This window comes from Convolutriloba macropyga, chromosome 13 (genome assembly GCF_964194025.1).
Source record: "Convolutriloba macropyga chromosome 13, txConMacr16.3, whole genome shotgun sequence".
NCBI lineage: Eukaryota > Metazoa > Xenacoelomorpha > Acoela > Convolutidae > Convolutriloba > Convolutriloba macropyga.
In genome coordinates this window covers 23,772,313-23,793,587 of record NC_134480.1, presented here as the reverse complement: position 1 = coordinate 23,793,587, position 21,275 = coordinate 23,772,313, and the positions used below count along the sequence as shown (strand labels likewise).

At 36.7% G+C, this 21,275-nt stretch overlaps 3 protein-coding genes across 3 annotated transcripts in view; 2 read left to right on the top strand and 1 right to left on the bottom strand.

Annotated features, from left to right (window-relative positions):
- The window catches only part of LOC142352140 (large ribosomal subunit protein uL22m-like), a 350,565-nt gene that overhangs the window by 24,060 nt on the left and 305,230 nt on the right, over positions 1-21,275 (top strand). The window lies entirely within an intron of this gene.
- On the top strand, positions 6,820-10,897 carry LOC142351515 (protein fantom-like). The gene has a single exon (XM_075403577.1). It carries the CDS (start codon positions 6,821-6,823, stop codon positions 10,724-10,726), a length of 3,906 nt encoding a protein of 1,301 aa, XP_075259692.1. The 5' UTR covers position 6,820; the 3' UTR covers positions 10,727-10,897.
- LOC142351516 (spondin-1-like) overlaps positions 11,076-21,275 on the bottom strand; it is a 74,912-nt gene continuing 64,712 nt past the window's right edge. The window contains 3 exon segments of the mRNA XM_075403578.1: positions 11,076-11,391; positions 12,277-12,416; positions 14,253-14,424. Of these exon segments, the coding sequence (XP_075259693.1) occupies positions 11,216-11,391; positions 12,277-12,416; positions 14,253-14,424 (488 nt within the window). The 3' untranslated portion in view covers positions 11,076-11,215.

The following is a 21,275-nucleotide window of genomic DNA, read 5'->3' as shown; positions in this document are numbered from 1 at the left end:
TTGTGTGGTGCCGGCGTTGCGATTGCTGTTTCGGTGGCTGCGGTAATCTCAGAGCAGTTTTTGCAGCTGAAGTCTTCGGTCCAATCTTTCCCTGCGGCTAAACCACTGCATTTCACGTGCAAATATTTATAACATGTATGACACCAGACGCCTCCCCTACGTAGGGGACCCTTGCAGAGTGGACAAGGGGTTTGATCAGCCATCAAGCTGCGGGCTAGGAGTTGGGAAGGCTGCACTGAGGGGGACTAGATTAAGTTAATTACAGGAGAGTAATAACAGCAACGATATTTAAAGTATTGAATGATGTTAAACAGAATAATAGTGAAAACATGGTTTCCATGAAAGGAGAAGTGCACGGTGTCTTTACAGAACAGGTTAGGTTCAAGAACATTTCTAAATGAGGGTGAAACAATAAACAACTTTAGGGCACAAGAATCAATATAATTATACAAAGCGTAGTTAAGGGCACTGATTTTCTTATTTATGAGGCGATTACAGCTGGTGGGTATAACTTTGGGAACAATCAAATTATTTGGGCTAAATTTAACAATAATCAGCTGAATGAGGAATTTCCAATGCTCTATGAACGTTTCAATACTACTACGGTGATCATTGAAGCCGGCAATTACTACAACAGTGTTCAGCTTCTGGTCTGGGTATTTATTGATAACATCAGAGATCTAGCAGTTTAGCACCTCGATAGGAGTGAACACAACCCTTAACTTGACCCTCGTCTATATATTTGGTACGAGAAGTACCCAAGACCAAGTCCGAGGAGCTGGAGGGAAGAGGGTAGGCATCAAAACGTCCCATTCACAGAGCCTGCTAACATTCAAAACACAAAAAAATGCTCTAAAAACGAAATCAATTAGAATGCTACGACCTGATGTGATGAAGGAAGATGGTTGGCATCAAAACATCCCATTCACGGAGCCTGCTAACATTCAAAAACACAAGAAAACACGAGATATATATATATATATATATATATATATATAATATATATATATATATATATATATATATATATATATATATATATATAATATATATAGGTGCTTTCCTCTCCACTTGTTAGTTATTTTTGTGACTGGGCCGTCTTTACACTGTCTGGAGGGGAACAGCTTGGAGTGCAGCATCCGGCTACTAAGTGCTACTCATCATGCCCTTTTTTTCAACCTACATCCATCGATGCCAGATGGTGTACACGGCCCTTTATTGTTGTTTTAATCTTCAAAAATGTAAATTTAAAGTTATAACCACAACAAAAACGTTTGGTTAAATATTTACATTTTCAAAATCGCCTCGTAAATATATGAATAGTTTGGTCTTTATACTTCAGTAGAACAAATTTCTAAAGCCTCTTACTTGTCTATCTATTGGAACACGTTCATGCAGTTTGACCATTTCGCTGCTTAGTTTTTCCTTAAATTTATTTTTAGTTTTCTCTTTTCGGATTTCAATTGGCAAATTATTCCACTTCCTAGAAAAATTTCTAATCAGTGATCTGTCACTCCATTTGGATTGGCACTTATTCTTTGGAAAGTACTGGAGAGTTCTGGAGTTATTGGTCAGTTCGTACTTTTCAAAAATCTTGAATGAGGAGTTTTTGGTTTCTCGACTGCTCTCTTTATATTGTGAGAGGAGGTCAAAAAATTGAAGAAGACAAACGTTTTTAATGAAAAGCTCTGCTGGTAATTTGCAAAGGGTTCTTTTTACGAAAGATGAAGACCTGGTTCAAACTCATCGCATACTAGTTCGAGCAAATTGGTCGGAGCATCCGGAAATTAGTTGAAAATAAGTTGAGTGTATTAAACTTTCGGTCAGTGTGAAGCTTAGCTAGCAGTGGACTGCTCTCCACATGCAGAGGTTTAGGGATTTTTGCTGTTTTTCTATTTATATCTAAGCTCATTTCTATCACAAAAATCTAGTTTTTATAGATGAGAAATTTAACTCTTTAGAGGAGGAGCATTTAATCATCATGGTGATTTTTTTTTTGTGGCTAGGTTTATTGCCTATGCCTCCAGTTTTGTGATGTTTCCTTTGTCATGCAATTTCTTGATTTTGTTTTTTGATCTTTTTTGCGGATTACGATACTGAGTTAAACCATTTTGTTCTCCGCTTGTTTCCTTTCAATTTTTCTCCAGGAAGCGTATAATAGAAACGATATTAATAAAAGATTTCATCAATCGGAATGAAGATGTTGAGATCGCTTTCGCAAACCGGAAGCAAAAAAGCCTCTGGTATTTTTGCTGTATTTCTGATGATTAACAATAGACAATATCAATTTGTTGCTAATAATATTCTCTGTGCTGTCAATCAGTGTCTGCAAACTTGGCGTAATTTTTGTTTTGAAAGCCAGTTTTTGTTTGACGGTGTTTCTGAAGGATTTGTTTATGTGATGAGGTGGCATGGAAATTGTGATGTGACACGGTTTTGTAGTCATAGATTCCATCACTACGATTGAAGATGTTGACACCGCCTTTGCAGACTGGTGACTTGAGAGGCCTCCGCACTTGTTGCTATAATTAGGATGATTAACAACGGACGATATCAGTTCTTTGCTAATAATATTCACTGTGCTGTCGGTTAGTGTCTGAAAGTTTCGCGTAGTTCCGGTTATGAGAGTCATTTTTTGTTGGACGACTTTTCTGAAAGCTTTGTTTTGTAATGAGGTGACGTTTGACAAATTTGTACGCAAATTTTGATCTTGTGGCACGGAATTTTTCAAAGAGACGTTTAATGGAACCAGCTTTTTTCAAAGATGGAAGACTGGGTATGGTAGCGACGTATCTAGAATTAGATACGTTGTCGGATACGATCAGTTCGGCTTTTAGAGGTTTAATTTTTGGATGTTTCTCCGGCAAAGTTTGGGATACAGTTTTGGATACTTCACTGATAGTTATTTTTTTCTTCACGGAGAGGTCACTACCTGTTGATTCTTTGCCAGGAGCATTAGAGCTCTTGCCTAACTCCTTACATCCGTCGAGGTCACGTTATGGTGAATAATTGAACTCCTTACATCCGTCCTTACATCATTGAACTCCTTACATCCGTCGAGGTCACGTTATGGTGAATAATTGGTTTATGTCCCCTGACATCCCTTGCTCAAGGCATTTTGCGATGGTTTATGTCATGGACCACTTCTTGTCTCCTGTGGTTTGCGCAAAGATCAGTTGTGACACATTAAAAGCTAAATTCATGGCGGTTTTCTCTTTTTCAGCATATCTAGCTGGTATGAAATTTGTACATAATTATAGTTATTATAGTGAGATTGAATTCCACTTTGTTTCCGCTGATCAAGAGAAAGCAGTTCTCAAATACATGATTTCCTTGCAATGGTTTAGGTCAAAACCAGGTTTAAAAAAAGATCAGCTGAGGCATAATGAAACCTCAGATCAAAATGATTTTTGCTTTTTCAGCATATTCTGCTGCAGAAAGTGTAGGGCTTCATAGAGTGGACATGAATGCCGCTTTGTTTCTGCTGATCGAGAAAGTTGTGGTTTGTCAATGTAAAACTTTATTGTAAATGCGAAAATAAAACAAATTCTGTACACCGTCACGGCAGATCATGTTGCCATTTAGAGACGAGGGACACAAGGTTGATCGCAAGAAAACTTTCTGAGAATTGACTGAACTTAGAAATGATTTAAACCATGATTTCCCCAACCAAGCACACCTTAAATTTATAATTATTTTGTAAAAAAAAACTTCAATTCTTATATAGCACGTTAATGTAAAAATATGCACGAGGAGTTAAAAGTTTTACGCCCACAATGCAGTGGGGGGATGCAGAAAGGGGTCACAGCTAGCTTATAGGTTTACTCATCTTCCTTTCCTTAGAAAATTGGTGATGTAAATTTGGATAATTCATTTTTTTTAAATAAAAGGAGGGAGAAACGAAAAAGATTATCGTTGAAGGTATCGTTGAAGACCGTTATAAAGTCTTTAGTTGTGAGAGCATATTTTTGCAAAAATTAAATTTGTTTGTTGAATCTAATGCTTAGGTGCGATTACGACGTTGATGGAAAATTATATTGAAATAGCCTGAAGAAAGGCTTTTGGCAGATAGTAAAGTGCTTTTTTGCTTTCGAGGCAAACTGGCAATTGAGGCTGTTGTATATGTTTTTTGCGTCAATCAGTAAAATGCTTTGGGTACTTTGATGGTCATATGCGTTTTTGAGAAAGTTAGTGGAGTGTTTAATGCCCCATGTTTGGTCGCGACATATCTGTACTTTTCCGCCAGGTTTGGCATTATCTTACACACAATTCAAGTTGCTTCGTCCTAAGATTCTTCGCATCACCTCATCAATATCTATGAGTCCACCAGAGGGCCAACAATCTAAGGTGATACGTAGTCATTCGTCATATGAATCAAGGAAGGAGAGCTTTCCTTTTGATTTTTCTGCGAGATAGTTCTGGGTTGGATACTGCAAGAAACTTGCATATGTCTCTGGACATAACTTGCAACCAGGAAATAATTCGCTGCCATTCCTGAACGCCAAGGCTTGAAGATCCATGGCTTCCAGTAGATTTCATGGGCACTCTGCGTATAGCGCTGCCATTTAAAATCCCTAAGACCGAGTGCAGGGGCATTGCAGTGAGTTATATGGGTCGTCGGATATGTTCAGTTCGGCTTTTAGGGCTCTACTTTTTGGATAATTCTCCACCAGTACGCTTTTGGTTACTTCGCTGATAGTTGCTTTCGTTCAAAGAATGAGGACCAGGACTATAGTACAAACCACGACTATAGTAGGCTGAAGCAAAGCTTCAACCACTTTACTGTTCTACTCATCAATAGATTCAATTTGATGGAATTTCCACTTATCCTGGTTCGAGATGCTTATTTGCTACTACGCCCAATGAACTACAAGATAGAAACACGAATTGAACCAGGATAAAAACACGTAATGGTTGCAGTAAAAAGGGCTGACAGATTTCGAACAAAGTTCGCAGTTTATATTTTGATATTTCGAACAAAGTTCGCAGTTTACAAGAGACCAGTAATGAAGCTCGCTACTGTATTACCAAACGGAAGTGAAGTGTTCGTAATGGTTGTTTTGCCCACCGATGTGGTAGCCGCGCCTAACTATTAAACAAATCAATTCAAGACCAAAAAATAGCATTAATCGATTGGCATGTCTGCAAAACTTAAAGTTACATTCTGAAGCAGCCAAAATCAGTTTTTTCTGTATTCTTCAAACTTTTTATTTAGCAGCTATCAATTCTACATGATTATCAGACATGAATTGAAATTGAAACTCAAACTCGGAGAATCTCAACATATGCAAAGTAATATTATGACTTGACAAAAGATGCATCAGGTTCTTTGCGAGTGTTCACGAATCCACCTGTTTTTCATACAGATCATTCGACAGGACTTCTATATGATTAACAAACTTCAAGTGACATAAAATTAACACTGAGAAACTGACGTTATGGGAAACACTTCATATTCTGCAACATCTTTATCTAGGGTCAATCAAAGACGCATTTTTGACATTTAAAACCTTTGACTAGCATCATCAAAAGATCCTTAAAGATACCAAAAATCCGTTGAAACTAGTGATTTTTGTCTTTTTAAATTGACATACAGAGCATATTCCATTGAGGGGTAAATTAATTGTTATCTACATCTGTTATCAATTCCTTTAAAAAGATTCCTATTCCGGATTTTTCACTTTTGGCCATATTTTTGTATTTTTAGGGGTATTCCGATTTTGCCCTATCCCAAAGTATCTCACTTGTGGAGGTTTTGCAATTTTCATTTTGTCATGCACAAAATGTTTTAAGCCCTATGTATCCTTATCTAGTAAAAATCATGGTTTGAGCTAATATTTTAGCGTGAGCTTCCGCCCCCTATATTCATCGCGCGTGTTTAGTGCGGGCTTCAGCGAAGCTATATACACCGAAGCTATATACATCAACAAGCTGAAGCCGGCACTAAACACGCGCTGAATATAGGGGGCGGAAGCTCACGCTAAAATATTAGTTCAAATCATAATTTTGACTAGATAAGGATACATTGGGCAAAAAACTTTTTGAGCATGACAAAATGAAATTTGTAAAACCTCCACAAGAGGGATACTTAGGGTTAGGGAAAATTCGGAATATCCCTAAAAATACAAAAATATGGCCAAAATGGAAAAATCCGGAATAGGAATATTTTTGAAGGAATTGATAACAGATGTAAGTGTGAGTTGTAAATAGGCTAAATATTGTATATAGGAAAAGTTTTCGATTGAATTTTTTAGAATAGTTCCTAGAATTGTTTTAATTGTGGTCTCAGACAATTGTAAATACATATTCATTTTATCCTTCAACAATTTGTGAAACAGTTTTAACCTGACGATGAACGTAAATTTCGAAAACGTTTGTTTCAAATATCGGAAGTAATTTTAATGTGACAAATTGGTTTCTTTTACATTAATTGTTATCGTGTCTTTTTTCTGTAATTCATGAGACTATGAGGCTCTCAATCTTTCCTTCTGAGCAACAAAGTTCTTAAGTAAGAGAAACTTGGTGAAACACATAGTTAGTTGCTTTTACTGGCTCTAACGAAGCCTAGGATAGTTTGATATTTGTGTCACTTGAAGTCAATTGATAAACAAATTCTTTTTTGAGTTAAATTCGAATTTTCAAATTTGAATTATACTCTGATTAACCTTCGAAAAGCTCCGGGCATGAAAAATAACTTTTAAGGCGTTGAACTTTAATGGACTAACTATAAGCTCTGCAATGCTTTTTGTTCTTGCTTAGGGATGACTGTCTGACTTTGATTATCATACCTATACTCTTCACTTTAAATATTTCAGTGAAAATGGCTGATGAGTCATTGGATGATATCCCTGTTCGGGATAAGGGAAATGGAGCTCAAGCTGATGCCAAATCAAACGCACAGCAAAAGCGAGTCGTTGAGAAATGGTCTCGAGCTGACATAGAAGATAATTACCTACAATTGTATTCGGAAAACATTCTGCTCAAACAACATGGTCGAAAGCAGGAAGAAAAGATCAAGAAAATGACAACCAAGCTTCAGAAATTGTCGAACGACAATAAGAAATTGAGGGAATCTGGTGGAGGACCCAGTCATGCTGTGTCCAAGAGAGATGCGGAGCTAGCCGAAAAAGTCGAAGATCTTAACTTGAAGGTTTTAGAGCTTCAAAAGGAAAACAACCTGCTTAAAGATAAACTAGCTGTTGCCAAACAACAAATTGCATCACAAAGTAAGCGACAGGCTAATAGTACTTATGGTTATATCGGTCATCGAATTGACACAGGGCGAGGTGTTCGTGGTGATAGTGCAAGAACTCCCAGAAATACCAGCTCGAAATTAGAACCGTTGCCTAGATATGGGCATAGCTTACTCGAAGAGGCGCGGGATGAAAATGCCAAATTGAACGAAGCACTGATTGAAATGGAGGAAAGACTACAAGATGCCGAGCGGGAGGCAGACCACTTAAAAGAACAGCTGCGACAGCAACATGTTGATAGGAACGAAGGTATTGTCAAATACAAGGAAACTGTGAACAACGAGTACAAATCGGGAATTCAGGAAAATGTGGAAATAATCAAATTGCAGCGTGAAATTAAAGAAAAGTCGACCAAATTCACATCATTACAATTGCAGTATCAAACTTTGGAAGAGAACTTGCGTTCCGTGAAGTCTACAAACCAAAACCTGCTTTCAGAGTTGGAAAAGCTGAACAAAGATTTCCAGGACGAAAATGCACGCAATGTTGACTTGCAGGGCAAATTACGTGACGACATGCATCGTGAGAAAGTAGTACTCGAAATGCAGCACAGGATCCAACTTTTAGAACAAGAATGCAACATTTTGAAAGCGAACAATGAAAGTTTGGTGAAGTCTGCGTTAGATACAGAGCGCGACACAGCGTCTATCGAAAAGGAAAGGGAGCTGAGATTGGAAATTGCTAAGTTGCAAGCAGCCATGAAGGGTGATCTATCGGATAAAGGTGAAATTTTGGACAAGTTCCATTCGGAATCGGAAGCTCATGAGAAACTGAAATCCGAAATGCGGCAACTTCAAATCGAGTTCTACACTGTCAAGCAGCAGTATGAATCGGCCCAAGAAAAGGTCAAATTCTTCACTTCGCAAACTGGAACTGATTTTGGGGAGCTCGAAGAAGCGCTGGTTTTGCTCCGTGCGCGGAAAGACAAACCAAGTGATAAACCAGAGTTTGTTGTAAGTACTGACGAAGAACCAAGTCAGAACAAAGTTTTGGACTTGGAAGCTCAATTAGCGGACACGGTTGCTGAGCTGGAGAAGTCGAGAAATATGCTTTTACAACAGTACAATATCAACAAAGTGTATAAGAAGGAAGTTGATGCATCCACTCAAAGAGTCGAGGAGTACAAAAAAGAATTCGAAGCTCGCGCGGAGGAGTATGCAAGGTTGCTTGATATTCGTCAGGCTAGAATTAAGAAACTTGAAGCGCAATTGAAAGATGTTGCGTATGGAACCAAACCCTTCAAAGTTCAAGCGGATACGAAAGAACTTGGCGATGAAGATGATGATGAAATTCTTGGACACGAAACCCTGGAAATTGAACGGGGAAAGAACATTTTTGAGATTCATGTTGATCGCATTGCGCTTTCTGAAGATGCGCAGAAGTTGTTGCAAGATAGTCAGCCTTCTTTGTTCATGACGTATGGATTCCACGAATTCGAAACTCAAACTACGCCGCCTGCTAAAGGACCTGTTGCAGTGTTTAAATTCACTTCTCAATTTAAAGTTGACATGGACGACATTTTCCTCTCTTACTTGATGAAAAATGCATGCACTTTTGAGTTACATCAAGCTGTTGGAACTGATTTTAGGACTCTGGCAGCTGCGAAGATCTGTTTTAGAGATATTTTTGACCATGCTCAGGGGAGAATGTATGCTTCGGCACCCCTTATTGGAAATTCTCGAGAAGGGCTCGAGGTTTACGGGACTTTGGAATATAGTATCCGATTCATTGTGCCGGTTGAGCAAGCTCTGAGGTTGTACTCTGAAAGGGTGAAAGCAATGGGCTATTCTCAAATCAATGAACGAGCGGATAATGAGGCCATTAGGATTCTTGAAGGAGAAAGAGACATCGAGCCTGGATCAAATTATTTGTATGTCAAGGTCGAGCAGTGCTCAGATCTTAATTCGAGGCTTCCAGATCGACAGCCGTCTCCTTATGTAGTTTACAAGTTCTTTGATTTTGACGACTACGATACTCCGATTATCAACAACAGTTGTAATCCTCAATTTAGCGACAACAAGTCATTCAAAGTAATGATGTCCGACGCTTTGGACAACTATCTGAAGTCGAATGATTTGGAGTTGTACGTGTTTGATGATTCACAAGAAAGCAGTGATCTCTCATTTTTAGGCGTAGCTCGTGTTCCCCTGACCGAATTGTCACATAACAGAGCTATTCAAGGACCCTACGAGATTGTGCTTCCTGATGGCAGAGTTAATGGTTCTATTTCGGTCAACCTGAAATGGTTCTCAAACTACAAAAGCGAATCTGTTTTGCGCGGCGAAGCCCAGAGATTGCTCGCAGAACGAGAGCAAGAAGAAGCTGAGTTAGCCGAACTCAAAGCTCAAAAGTCGACTATTCGAAGACAGCCTAATGAGTTTCGAGAAATTGAAAAGGAAGCTAAGAAGGTAATTAGTCGTGTAGAAGATGAACCGATTCGAGCTCCCGTTTCAACCATCAAGTCGGAGAGCGAAATGACGGTTAAAGAGATGCCTACCAAGCCCGAAGTTACGGAAAGGTCGCTTCGAGGGTCGCCTAAGAAGGTTGGGTTCGCTGAAAACCCAGTAACAAAACCTGACATGCCGATGGACAGCGAAGCGGACGAGTACGTGGATGAGCAATTTGAAGAGGAAGAAAATATTGCTGAAAGTCCAGAACCAGTGCAAGCTGAAACACAAGTTGCTCCAGTTGCGCGACCCAGAAAAGGGACTTTGAGAGCCCGATTTGACGCTAAAGAGCCCGGAGAAACGCAAGAACCCGGGCAGTTGCCTTCCGAACATCGAGAAAATGACGAACTCCAGACGAAAGAGAAATTGCCAATAGGCGAGGCTAAGGAAGGCGAAAAGGCCGAAGATGAAGTTTTAGATTCGGGAGGTGAAACCACAGATTCCGAGCAGTTTATCACCACTAAAACTATGCGTTCGTCTATTGCTCTTGAAGAAGACCCGAACTTGATAACCATTGTTGTACATGGCGTGTCCTTAGAAAAGCACTGCAAAGCTTTCAAGGATCCCAATTTAGTTGCTCTTTTCGTGAGTTACAAATTCCTGGACATCCCACTTGAGTACACTGAAACACCAACGTCGCTGGAGATTCCGTCAATTCCCGACGAAAATATCGAGTTTAACTTCCATAAGATGTTCTTCGTTTCAAGAACCAATAACAACGCATCGCGTGAGGCGTTGAAAGATATGCTTCTTAGTGGAGATTCTGACATGGCAAGCAAGATCCGATTCGACGTCGTGGCGGAACCCAAGCAAGATGACGGTGACTGTGAAGATGTCGGGTTCGTCGAAGTCAGTGTTTGGGATCTCTTAAGACCGAACAAGAACATAATTGAACACGACTTTGACCTGCAAGATGCAGAAACTTCTGGTCTACAGGTTGGAACTATCAAGCTGTCAGTTAAAGGCTTGGGAGCTCTTAAATCTGTCTATGCCGAACTTAAAGAAAAGAAAAATCGAGCAAAATAGTGTAATTAGAACTACAAAATTGTACATGATCAACTAAAAACTTACACTTGTATATAAACGTAAATTTCTAAATAGTAGCAGTAAAATGTAAATAGCGCCTTCTAGATTGTTTTGAAAGAATAACGATATGTCAAATGTCTAAAGAAATAAATTCACATCTTTGTATGTAAACTAGATTTTAAGAGACACCTAAGAGGCTAGTGAGAGATTGGTAGGGTTGGTTTGAAGCTGCTGATGTGAGCACAGTAATGGTGAAATATGCTGGATGACAATTTACACTTTTGATAATGTTCTAACGAGATGTTACAGATTTATGGATACATTTTTTAATCTATGTTTGTCTCTGAACCGTTGTTTGACGTGAAGTATAATGCTGGTTTGTGGCACAAAATTGTCAGCTTTCTGATGCACACGAATTTTCTCTTTTGATAAATATGATTTGATGTTTTGGATTGCAATTGGGTTGTACGTGAATTTTTGTTCATTATGCTAGCAAGGCATAGAGTTGCAGGCTTGGGTATCGGATAAATCATTTTCACCTGGGCACGCTTTGCCACCGAACTGTGCCTGCTCGAAGATGGATCTGTGTCGGGTCTGGATGCCTCCCCCGCAACTGTCAGAACAGGGCGACCAGCCGGTCCACTGACCCACGACACAGTCCTTAGCTGGAAACAAAAATACAAGATGAATGTGATATAATCATCAAAATTTAACCGATTTGTCTGTTAAGCCAGTGGGAAGAAGTTTTTTCTGGTCATGTTATAGGATAATTGATAGGAAACAAAATAACAATTGTATGACTCCCCATCTTTATCACGTTTTTGCATTGGACCGTTAAGGGATTACATTTTTTTCACAAAAGGAAGTCGTGGAAACATCTTTTGTGCGCGATTAATTGGAAACGCGTAACCGTACTCCTTTGTCGTCGCCTGTAAACTAAAAATGGGGAAAGATTGAGTAGCATGGGCAAACGAGTGGACTCAAAAAAGCCTTTAATGAAAGTGAAGAGGTTTCGAAACTATTTTCTGGATTCATCTTTGTTGTTTAATATTCCTGGTTAAAATTTCGATTGAAAGTGATCGCATGTTTAAATTATGACAAAGAATGGTTTCTTCAAGTGCAATTTAAGAGGCCAACAATACAATTCAATGCAAACTTGTGTTTACCTTAGTTTGTTGTTTTTAGTGTGTTTTTAGACAAATATTATAAATGTAAGGTCACTACTCCTAGCAAGGTGTTTTCACGATTGTGTTTCGCGAGGAAAACGCAATCAAAGTGCATCTTGACGCTTGCTGTTTTAAAGGAATTTTCAAATTTTTTAAAATTGTTTTCTGAAAGAATTTGCAAATTGTATTTTGCAAGAATTTGCAAATGGTATTTTTTTGAAAGAATTTGCGAATTATTTTTTGCAAGAATTTTCAAGTTGTATTTTTTGCAAGAGTTTGCAAATTTGGCCCTGAGCAATGAAAATTTATAAATATCCGCAAAAATGGCAATTATTTGCAAACGTGACATTATATCTGGACTAGGTTGCTTGACTATGAACTAACCGCATTCTGGTCCCAACTGTAACATACACGTGGTCTGTTCCTCAGCCAGCCCACTGTCCACATTGCAGTAGATGGGGTTGGTGCTGCTGCTCCTACTTCTCTTCGCAGTACCCCATTGTGAACAGAAGCCACTGCGAGAACTATAAATTCAAAATAAAAGAAATATTCAATTGACAATGTTGATGAAAACTGTCCTAATTGAGGGGTTTTCCCCTATTTTGCCCTTTCAGCAGACAATTTGTGCTGACAGAATTCAGGAGAGAGATAGGGACGAGAAGATGAGGCTCCTAACAAGAACGTCAACAAATCGTCTTGTTAATAGCCGCGTCCTCAATTCCAGGCGGCTATTATAGCGCTCCTAAATTTTTTACAGTTCAGAGAATTTGAATTGTATTGGGGCGCTGTCTTTTTTTTACAATTCAAAGAATTTCAATTGTATTGGGGCGCTGTCTTTTTTTTAAGATCTGTTCACACATTTTCGTGATTTTTGAAGTCAAATTGGAGTAGTGATTTTGGTCACGCCAAAACAGGAAATGGAGCGAAAAAGGGAGTGGTTTTGCGGCGTGATTTTTTTTGCTCTAATTTTTAAGTAGATAGAGAAAAACGTGTCTGAACAAAAATTCGCTTTCTCGCTAGTGGTTTTTTTGTTCACATGCGGCAATTTCACTATGATTTTTACAGTTTTTTCGAATTTTTGGATCGGATTTTTTTCTAAATGGTTTTCCCAATCCATTCATAGTCCGTTCTTGGTCTAGTTTTCTGTTTGGTCAATGAAAATTCTTTGAATTGTACGTCAGGACTTGTCCTGCTATGTTTAAGATCTGTTCTCACGATTTCATGATTTTTGAAGTCAAATTGGAGTAGTGATTTTGGTCACGCCGAAACAGGAAGTGGAGCGAAAAAGCGAGTGGTTTTGCGGCGTGAAATTTTTTCGCTCTAAATTTAAAGTCGAGTGAGAAAACGTTGTGTGGACAAAACTTCGCTTTCTCGCTTGTGGTTTTTTGTTCGCACGCGGCAATTTCTAAAAAAAAATGACTTCTGAACTCACTTTTGGAACTTTAAATTTTATGAACATTTACTTGTGAAAGGTCAATAGTGTGCATCTAAGTAGTGCCAATCATATATGCCTTAATTCTTGATTATTAGAGTCTTGAGTTTTTGATTTTGAATATTAAATTTGGGATCTTCTCCGTTTGTGCCCCCAGTACGTTATGCCCCCCCCCCCCCCCCGTTACAGAGCACGTGCCATTACATAGTAAGTCATTATGTAAAAAAACATTGCACGTGCATCTGAGGGGTGCAAATAATATGCGCCCCCTATGCTGAGGGGGCACAAACGGAAGAGATCCTAATTTTGAAAAGCCCTATTAGGGCTTTCTCCTTATAGAGCTTATGTGTCTCATAAAAATGACAGTCCAAAGCTAACCCAAAAAGTTTAGTGGTCTATTAAAGTACTGGTGGTCGATCTGTCTATCTAATCTCTTTAGTTGTTTCATTTCATGGTAGGCCACAAGCGTCTATCGCGGCTATTTTCCGGCAGTCTGCCGGCTATGTTTAAGATTGGAATGCTGATTAAATATTGTGTATTTTATTTGCACTTTAAACTTAAATTGCAATGTAAATGAATAATGGAAGATTAATCAAGATTCAAGATCTAACAATTCAACCTCATTTTCAGAAAAAAAAACAGATCATCGTAGGTATCACATTAGGGCTGAAGTGTGACCAAAAAGCTCTGAAAAATCATGGTCGATCGATTAAATGCTCCGGACAATGATTTGTAGAATGGTCTTTTAAAACGGCAAAATTTTGGACGATGTCTGTAAAAGCCACCCAAGCAGAACCTGGTTCATGGTGTGATCACTGAAAATCTCGGAAATTGGTCTGATATAATAGAGTAAATCTGTTAAAGCTTAAAGCTGGGGTGGCTTAATCCCATGCCCGCCACAATGATTTAGTAGAAATAGTTCACAAACCTTGCTCTGCATTCACCCCATGGACTCCATTCGCTCCAAATGCAAAGAGTGTGAGTGTCAAGAGTGTTCCCTCCCCCACCACCCCTATTGTAGTCTGAGAACACCCCTCCCTCCCCATCTGTACCCTCATCTCCAACTGTAGGCCCTCCCGCGTAGTAATCTTCGTAATGGTCTATAACAATATCCAGCTCCAAGCTCATGTTATTATATGGCTCATAACTAAAAATATCAGTTTTTACGCCAGCTACTTATTTTCATTGAAACATGTAAATTGACGACTAAACGATAAGGTTAGACTTTAACATGTCAATAAGTATGAAAAAAAATCACATTATCATTTCTTGCCATTCCTTAATCTGACTATTAGTTTTGGAACTACGTTGTTATTTTGAGGCAATTTTGTATTCAAATATTAGGAAAACTTTGTTTGTGGAAGCATGTTTCAATGTCAAAAATTATCACGAATAGGTAGATTGAGCTCTCGGATGCGAGTCATTTGGATTCAGGAAGCAATGATTGGAAATGAACTAAAAATTTCAATCTACTTAGTTGATTTTACAGCAGTTATTCAAGTGGTCTTAGCAAAAAATTATCGAGAAGTATAGCAGGTCTTTATAACAGATCGTATAACAGAATATAAAAGATTGTATAACAGAATTATAAAAAAGATTTTAAAAAGTTTTCTGACCACTATTGAACAAATATATAATGAAAAATTGGTTATTTCATTGGAATGCAAAGGTTAACTAGGAATCAAATTAAAACAGTGACTTAATGCACCAGTTTTAATTGAAATCATAAATGATTTTCATATGTTAAATAAAATATTTTAACCATATTTTTTTCTTGCTATAAAGACTATAACCTATTAGGAGGCCAAGCTAATAATTTGGTCTTTTGGCAGGCGTAAATTGTATTTGGCATAACCAAAGCAATGCAATCCTTCAATTGCAAGAGGCTCGTAAATTCATTCTGGATCATAGTTGTAAAATTGATCAAAGTAAAAATTGATTGTGCCATAAATAATTGTGTTACTCAAAGCGCAAATTTTGCTTATATGGTCTTTTTTGTTCCCGTTTGTAAGCTAGATGCGTTTTCTGTAAAATTGTTTTTCCTTTTTTCAACATTTACACTGAAAATCAATTATCTGCAGTTATTCGAATTCAATTGAACTTAATGTGCTAGTTGCTAAATGGTTAAATTTTTTAGCTGGCCTAAAACTAGTTAAAAAGCTGGAATGACCTTAGCAAGTGAAATGAATTAAATATTGCAGGAAAAATTGTTTCCATAATTATAGTCCCACAAATTGATGAGCAACCTCTCTGGAAAGCCAAATCTTCAAATTACTAATAAACAGATGTTATAATAATTTTGAGGCAGCGGATATCGAATGTTCAAATATCCAGCAATTAAAATTGTCGAAATTAAGAATTAAAACACTGTTGCAGGAAAAAGATAAACATCACTACTCTTTATTATCAATAAATTTGAGAGTTCTTCGTTAGATTAACATTACTTGAAAATATCTGAGAATTTTTTGTGTTGAGTTATAAAGGTTCTTAGAATCCTCGTCATTGAAATTCGGAACAGGTATATTGCCATACATGAAGTCACAGCAGTAGATTTTTTTAGATGGCATATTTAGCTCATTTCGTTTTGACCCCAGAATCTCTAATAACTTAGAATTCACTTTGCACCGTGAACTACGGCATAAATTTTATGGCGCAATCAGCAGACTGAAAACTGGAAACTGGTTTTGATTGAGCATCTAACCTTTTTATTATACAACCAGCGTTTATCACCCAAAATTTATAGCAATCTAATCGAGTTTGCAAGCAAAAAAACGAGAAAACAATGGTTTTCATAGCCGACAGCAGAAAAAAAAAACAACAAAAACAAGAGAGCTTTCTCTTTTTGCTATTTTATTTTCTGCTGTCGGCTATGAAAACCATTGTTTTCTCGTTTTTTTTTGCTTGTAAACTCGATTAGATTGCTATAAATTTTGGGTGATAAACGCTGGTTGTATACTAAAAAGGTTCGAAGATCGCAGCAGAACAATGTTTCCAAATCGTTTTTTCGACTACTAAGTACTCTATATGGACAGAATTATGTCTTCATAGAAAACTTTTCATCCATTTAATAACAACAGAAAGTGCATCGTGTAATAATTATACGCCCAGGTAATCCTCTATTGTACTTCGTTTCAGATTAACTTTTCAGTAATGGTCCCTAGAGTAGAGAAAAAAATTTAGTCATTGAGTATTTATTAATTTTTGACTAATCATTGTATTTTCTAAAAACGATATAAAATGTCTTGAGCAAGCAAAGTAATGGCAGTTTTTTTTAGTTTTGCTGCAATTGTGAATTTATCAATTTTCATTTCCTCGCTTAATTCTTGTGCCTTTTACACTTTTGGAGGATCTTTCTTTTTATTATTTCCTAGTTTGCCAAACTACAGGTAAACTGTTAATCATTAAGGGTCTGGATCACAATTTTAATATCATGAAGGCTTACCAAATTGCTCGACTACTAATTGGCTGATTCTGTAATAGTTTAGTTGCTTTCCTCTCAAATTTTCGCCAATAAATTTTTCGCAAAGGAATATTCTCAATGCAAACACATTGCATTAATTTTAGACTTTTTTTGAGCTTCTACCGTTTTGAAATTGCTTGAACGTTAGATGACCTTTATATTAAATTGATATTTTTTCCTGTTTTCAATTGAATCTGAATTTTGGAAGGCAAGATACCTCAAAACAGATTACATTACCAATGCGATTTAAAGCAACTTGTTCGTTTTTTTTCTATCTCGAAGATTAAAATTTGAAATTGAATTCAACGAAGTGAGTCAGAAAAGCTCTCAAAGAGAAACGTGCATTTAGTCATTGAAACATTCAATGGTTTCCTGGTTTTGAAAACCGTCAGTAGGAATGATCTATCCAATTTCTTTCCTCTTCTTTTCAATGAATTCTTTTTTCACTGTTTGGAGTTTATGCTGGTCACTTAAGATTTTTGTTTTTTTTTAGTTCTCTTTGAACTTTCATTGCCACTAATTTGCTAAAAATTGCAAGAAGAGGTATACAGTTTTTGCAGAATGCATTTTGAGAAAATCAAGATTGCGAAATGAGAAATTTTGTCTTCAGAAATGAATCAATTTTACTAGTATTGATAATTTGTGGGTTACCAAAGGCTTAAAAACTTCCTGGATATGTCTCAAAGAGTTGTCTACTAACTTGACTTTAGAGATATCTAACTACGTTTCAATTTTTTGAGTGCTTTTATGTGATACCGCCTTTCTCGAAACCAATCCAAATAAATTCAGAAACTTAGTTACGAATGACATGTAGATTTCAAAGCACATTTAATGGTGAAGTGCTTTTCCGCTCCCCACTTTCACCAGGTAAGGAAAATAAAAGAAGTTAAATCACGATTTTTAATTCCTTAAATCCAGCTTTCTCTCAGCTGTTCGGCCTTGGTCTAAAAACAAAAGATTCGCTACCTTTCTCAAAATCTTTTGGTCTTTTCTTCTCTAAGTCGAATTCATATATCTTTAAATTGAGCTCCCCTCCTATCGGAGAGTCAATTGGATTGTAGTTTAATGACCCACACATAGAGTGGCAAAACATCAGAGCGCTGTAAATTTTGCTTAAAAAGTCCGTTGTACCAACTGATCAGGTGACGAACAAAACCATGTTTGGATCCATTCCAGTATTCATTTGGCCTACAAGTATGCTGAGCACTCAAGTTCGGTGGCAAATTGAGTGTTTTCTTCACCTTAATAATATTAATATGGGAGATATGATTGAAAACGATACCTTAGAAATTATGTCTGGCCGTAGTGTGGTACTATAGATATCATGGCAAAGCCATAGTACAGACATCTTTGAAAGGCTTTAGAAATCTTAGTAGGGTAGTAACTCGGTACCTCAAGTTGTTAACTAACTAAACTTTTTCATCTAAGTTTTCTGTACTGCAGCCTCATTAAATTTTAAAAGCTTGTTTAAATTAGGTCTGCTTGTAGTCTCTAGAAGTGAAATAAAAGAGCAAGAATGTGTCAATTTATACAAAATCTATAACTCAGTCGATCAAGTCACAACATTTTGGTAGAAAAGGACAGATTGAATTACAGGGAAGTATTGCACTCATAAAACATCGTAAGATAGATAGATGTCGAGGGAATAGATAGCATGTACAATTTTTTTTAGTACTAAACAGTTATATAATTGCTGAAATCATACCAATTTGGTCAGAAGGGGGGGGGGGGGGTGGTTAAAAATTAGCCCCAGACGAAATTGTTCAATGAAATACAATCTGATTAGGTCTAATAAACCACTTTGGCAGCACTTTATTGCGTCATTATTTGCAAATGGTTTTTTGTACTCGATTCTGTTAGCAGACAAACGCAAATTTACCAAAAGCAAGTTAAATGACGGGTATTACGTTCAATTATTTGCGATGTCTTGACGATTAATTAAATTCAATTATTACTGATTGAACTTTGATCTCTGGCAGCTAACAGAATCAGCGAGCAAAGACAGCCCACTATTTTTGCTTCATTGCTTTTGATGAGTTTTCACAATAATTTTTTCATAGTTTTTAACCGCTGTTTGTATTTTTGGATTGTTTGTGTTCTGCTTTGTTTATTCTGCTGTAGAGACGATAGAGAGCATGTTACATAAACAGTCGTGTCAGTCAAGATTTGAAGGTCAGTCGATGTGACCTGAAAGAAACAGAGAAGTTAGAACAGAGAAATATAACAAATCTGAGTTAATTAGTTAAGTAGTTAGTAAGTTTAGAAAATAGTTTAGAAATAAGCAAAATCAGCCACAAATAATGATTATGATTTATGCCATATTAATGACAATTCAGTTATTTAGTCTGTAAAGAAAATGAAATCTCAGTACGTGGAAATTAGATTTTTTTTACCAGAATACACACTCAAACTTGTCATTGTTTTCGCTCCCATGTTCTATGATTATAAGGTTTTAAGTGAAAGTGCTAAGAAGTGGCAGGAAACATCTTTCACCATTATCCACGCAAGCTGACTTTTGGCTCTGAAACCAGCTGATTTTAGAAGAGCTCTCAAACCAGGGATCAATTTTATCACTATTTTCCTCTGTTAATGCTCTCAATTTACAATGCTACTGTTAATCATATTTCAATTATTCACATCTATAGCAACAGTCTCAATTATTATTATTTGGTGATTTTTGCTATTGATTACTTGAGGCCTAATTCAGATACCTTAATTCTTAAAAATCATCTAATACGAAACTTATAATCTGTGATTTGGTTCTTAAAATGTGCAGTAAAGGCAAATCCAAATACTTTCGAATTCGTTGAGGTTTTGTGTTAGGCTCAAATAATTAGTCCCTGATCCTAGTTCTTCCTAATTAACAATATTTCAGTTAGGATTCTCAGTTCCATTATTATTTTTGAATAATTTTGCAAAAAGGCCGCAACGCTATATGACTGAAAACAAACGCTGTCGAGTTTTTAGCCAGCAAGGTTTTTTTCCACTCTCTTCCTTCCGACTGCATGCTTTCAGAATCCGCAGGCTAATTATACACAATCAGCAAAAAACTCATAAGAAATATGTAAACATTTATGTTTCGACTCTTAATGCAGGGCTTTCCCTTCGCAAAAAAAACAGAAATTGAAAATCGCAAAATTTTTTTTCGAGAAAACTTACTTTTTACTGTGTGGAGAGTTTTTGCTGCACACTAAATTTTAACTGCTCTTCTAATTCTAAAATTTTTCAGCTTTCATGGCTCCTCCAGTTCTCTACCATCTTGTAAATTTCCAGCATTTGAGGAAGCTCACTCTAATGTTAATTCAGGAATCTAAAAGTTTTAAGAAACCACTTGCTGTGCTTTCATGTAAAATAAATTCCTACAGTTATTAACTGCAACGTGTCACAAGTTTTACTTTTTACCAGTCATTTTTTCTCGTACCTCAGCCCGGGTTGCGATAAAAATTAGTTCATAGAGAGCATTTGATTGGTAAACAGGGATTGCTAATCAGGAAGATGAAATGGGATTTCAGGTTTTCAAAAAAAATTGTGTAATTTTGATTCCTGTGGTATTTTTTAGGTTTTCCATGAACTATTTCGGAGCTGAAGAAAATTTATAGTTAAGTCTTATCCAAGACACCTCGTATGGATACTGCTTCGGCAAAAAGTACATAAATGTCTGAATCTTTGTGCATTTTTTTAGAAAGCTATTAATTGAAGTTGAATAAAAATTTTTTAAACGACCAAACTGTTTCCAATGCTTTTTTCGTATTTGCAAGAATATCTGAACATCCCAAAAAAGCTTGTATGTTTGCAGCATTCTTCCTTCCTTCGCAGGATTCTTGAAAAATATCTCGAACGGCAATGAAAAAATTTCGAAATTTGCGTGCTGATTGAATGCAAGATATGTATTATGTGAAAAACGCAAATCCGTAAAATGTGTATAAATTTCCGAAAAATTGGTTTGTTAAATATTTTTTCTAATGAACTCCACTTTGATGCGTTTGCTAGGTATAACATAATTAAACATAACAATACAAAAGTTAACATAATAAAAAGAGATTGATTTAGTTTCCAAAAACTTTTCTGTCACAATTTATTAAATTTGTCTTCAGATATTGTGCAGATTTTTCTTTTTGAAAAAAACTTGTTCTTATAAATGATTGTTCTAATTTTTGTGGACTTGTTTCTTTTTAACGAAAGTTCTGATTTCTCTCAGATATAAAAATTATCTATCATATAAAAAAGATAAATCGGCATTTTTCTCATTTCATTCGAATTTCATGTAAATTCAGAAATTTCAAAATCTTAAAAAAGTTTGGCTAAATACTTACATTTCAAGAATCACTTTATAATTATATGAATAGTTTGATCCCTAAGTTACTAGTAGAAAACATAACCGACTAAACGTCGGAAGAATTGCTCTCGAAAGAATAGTGGGAGCTCTAATCAATTGCAGCCTGCTTCAGTCGGGGGGGGGGAGAGGGGAGGGAGAGTCTAAATATGACTAAA

Coding starts and splice junctions, on each gene's coding strand:
- LOC142351515 (XM_075403577.1), top strand. CDS start 6,821: ATGGCTGATGAGTCATTGGATGATATCCCTGTTCGGGATAAGGGAAAT.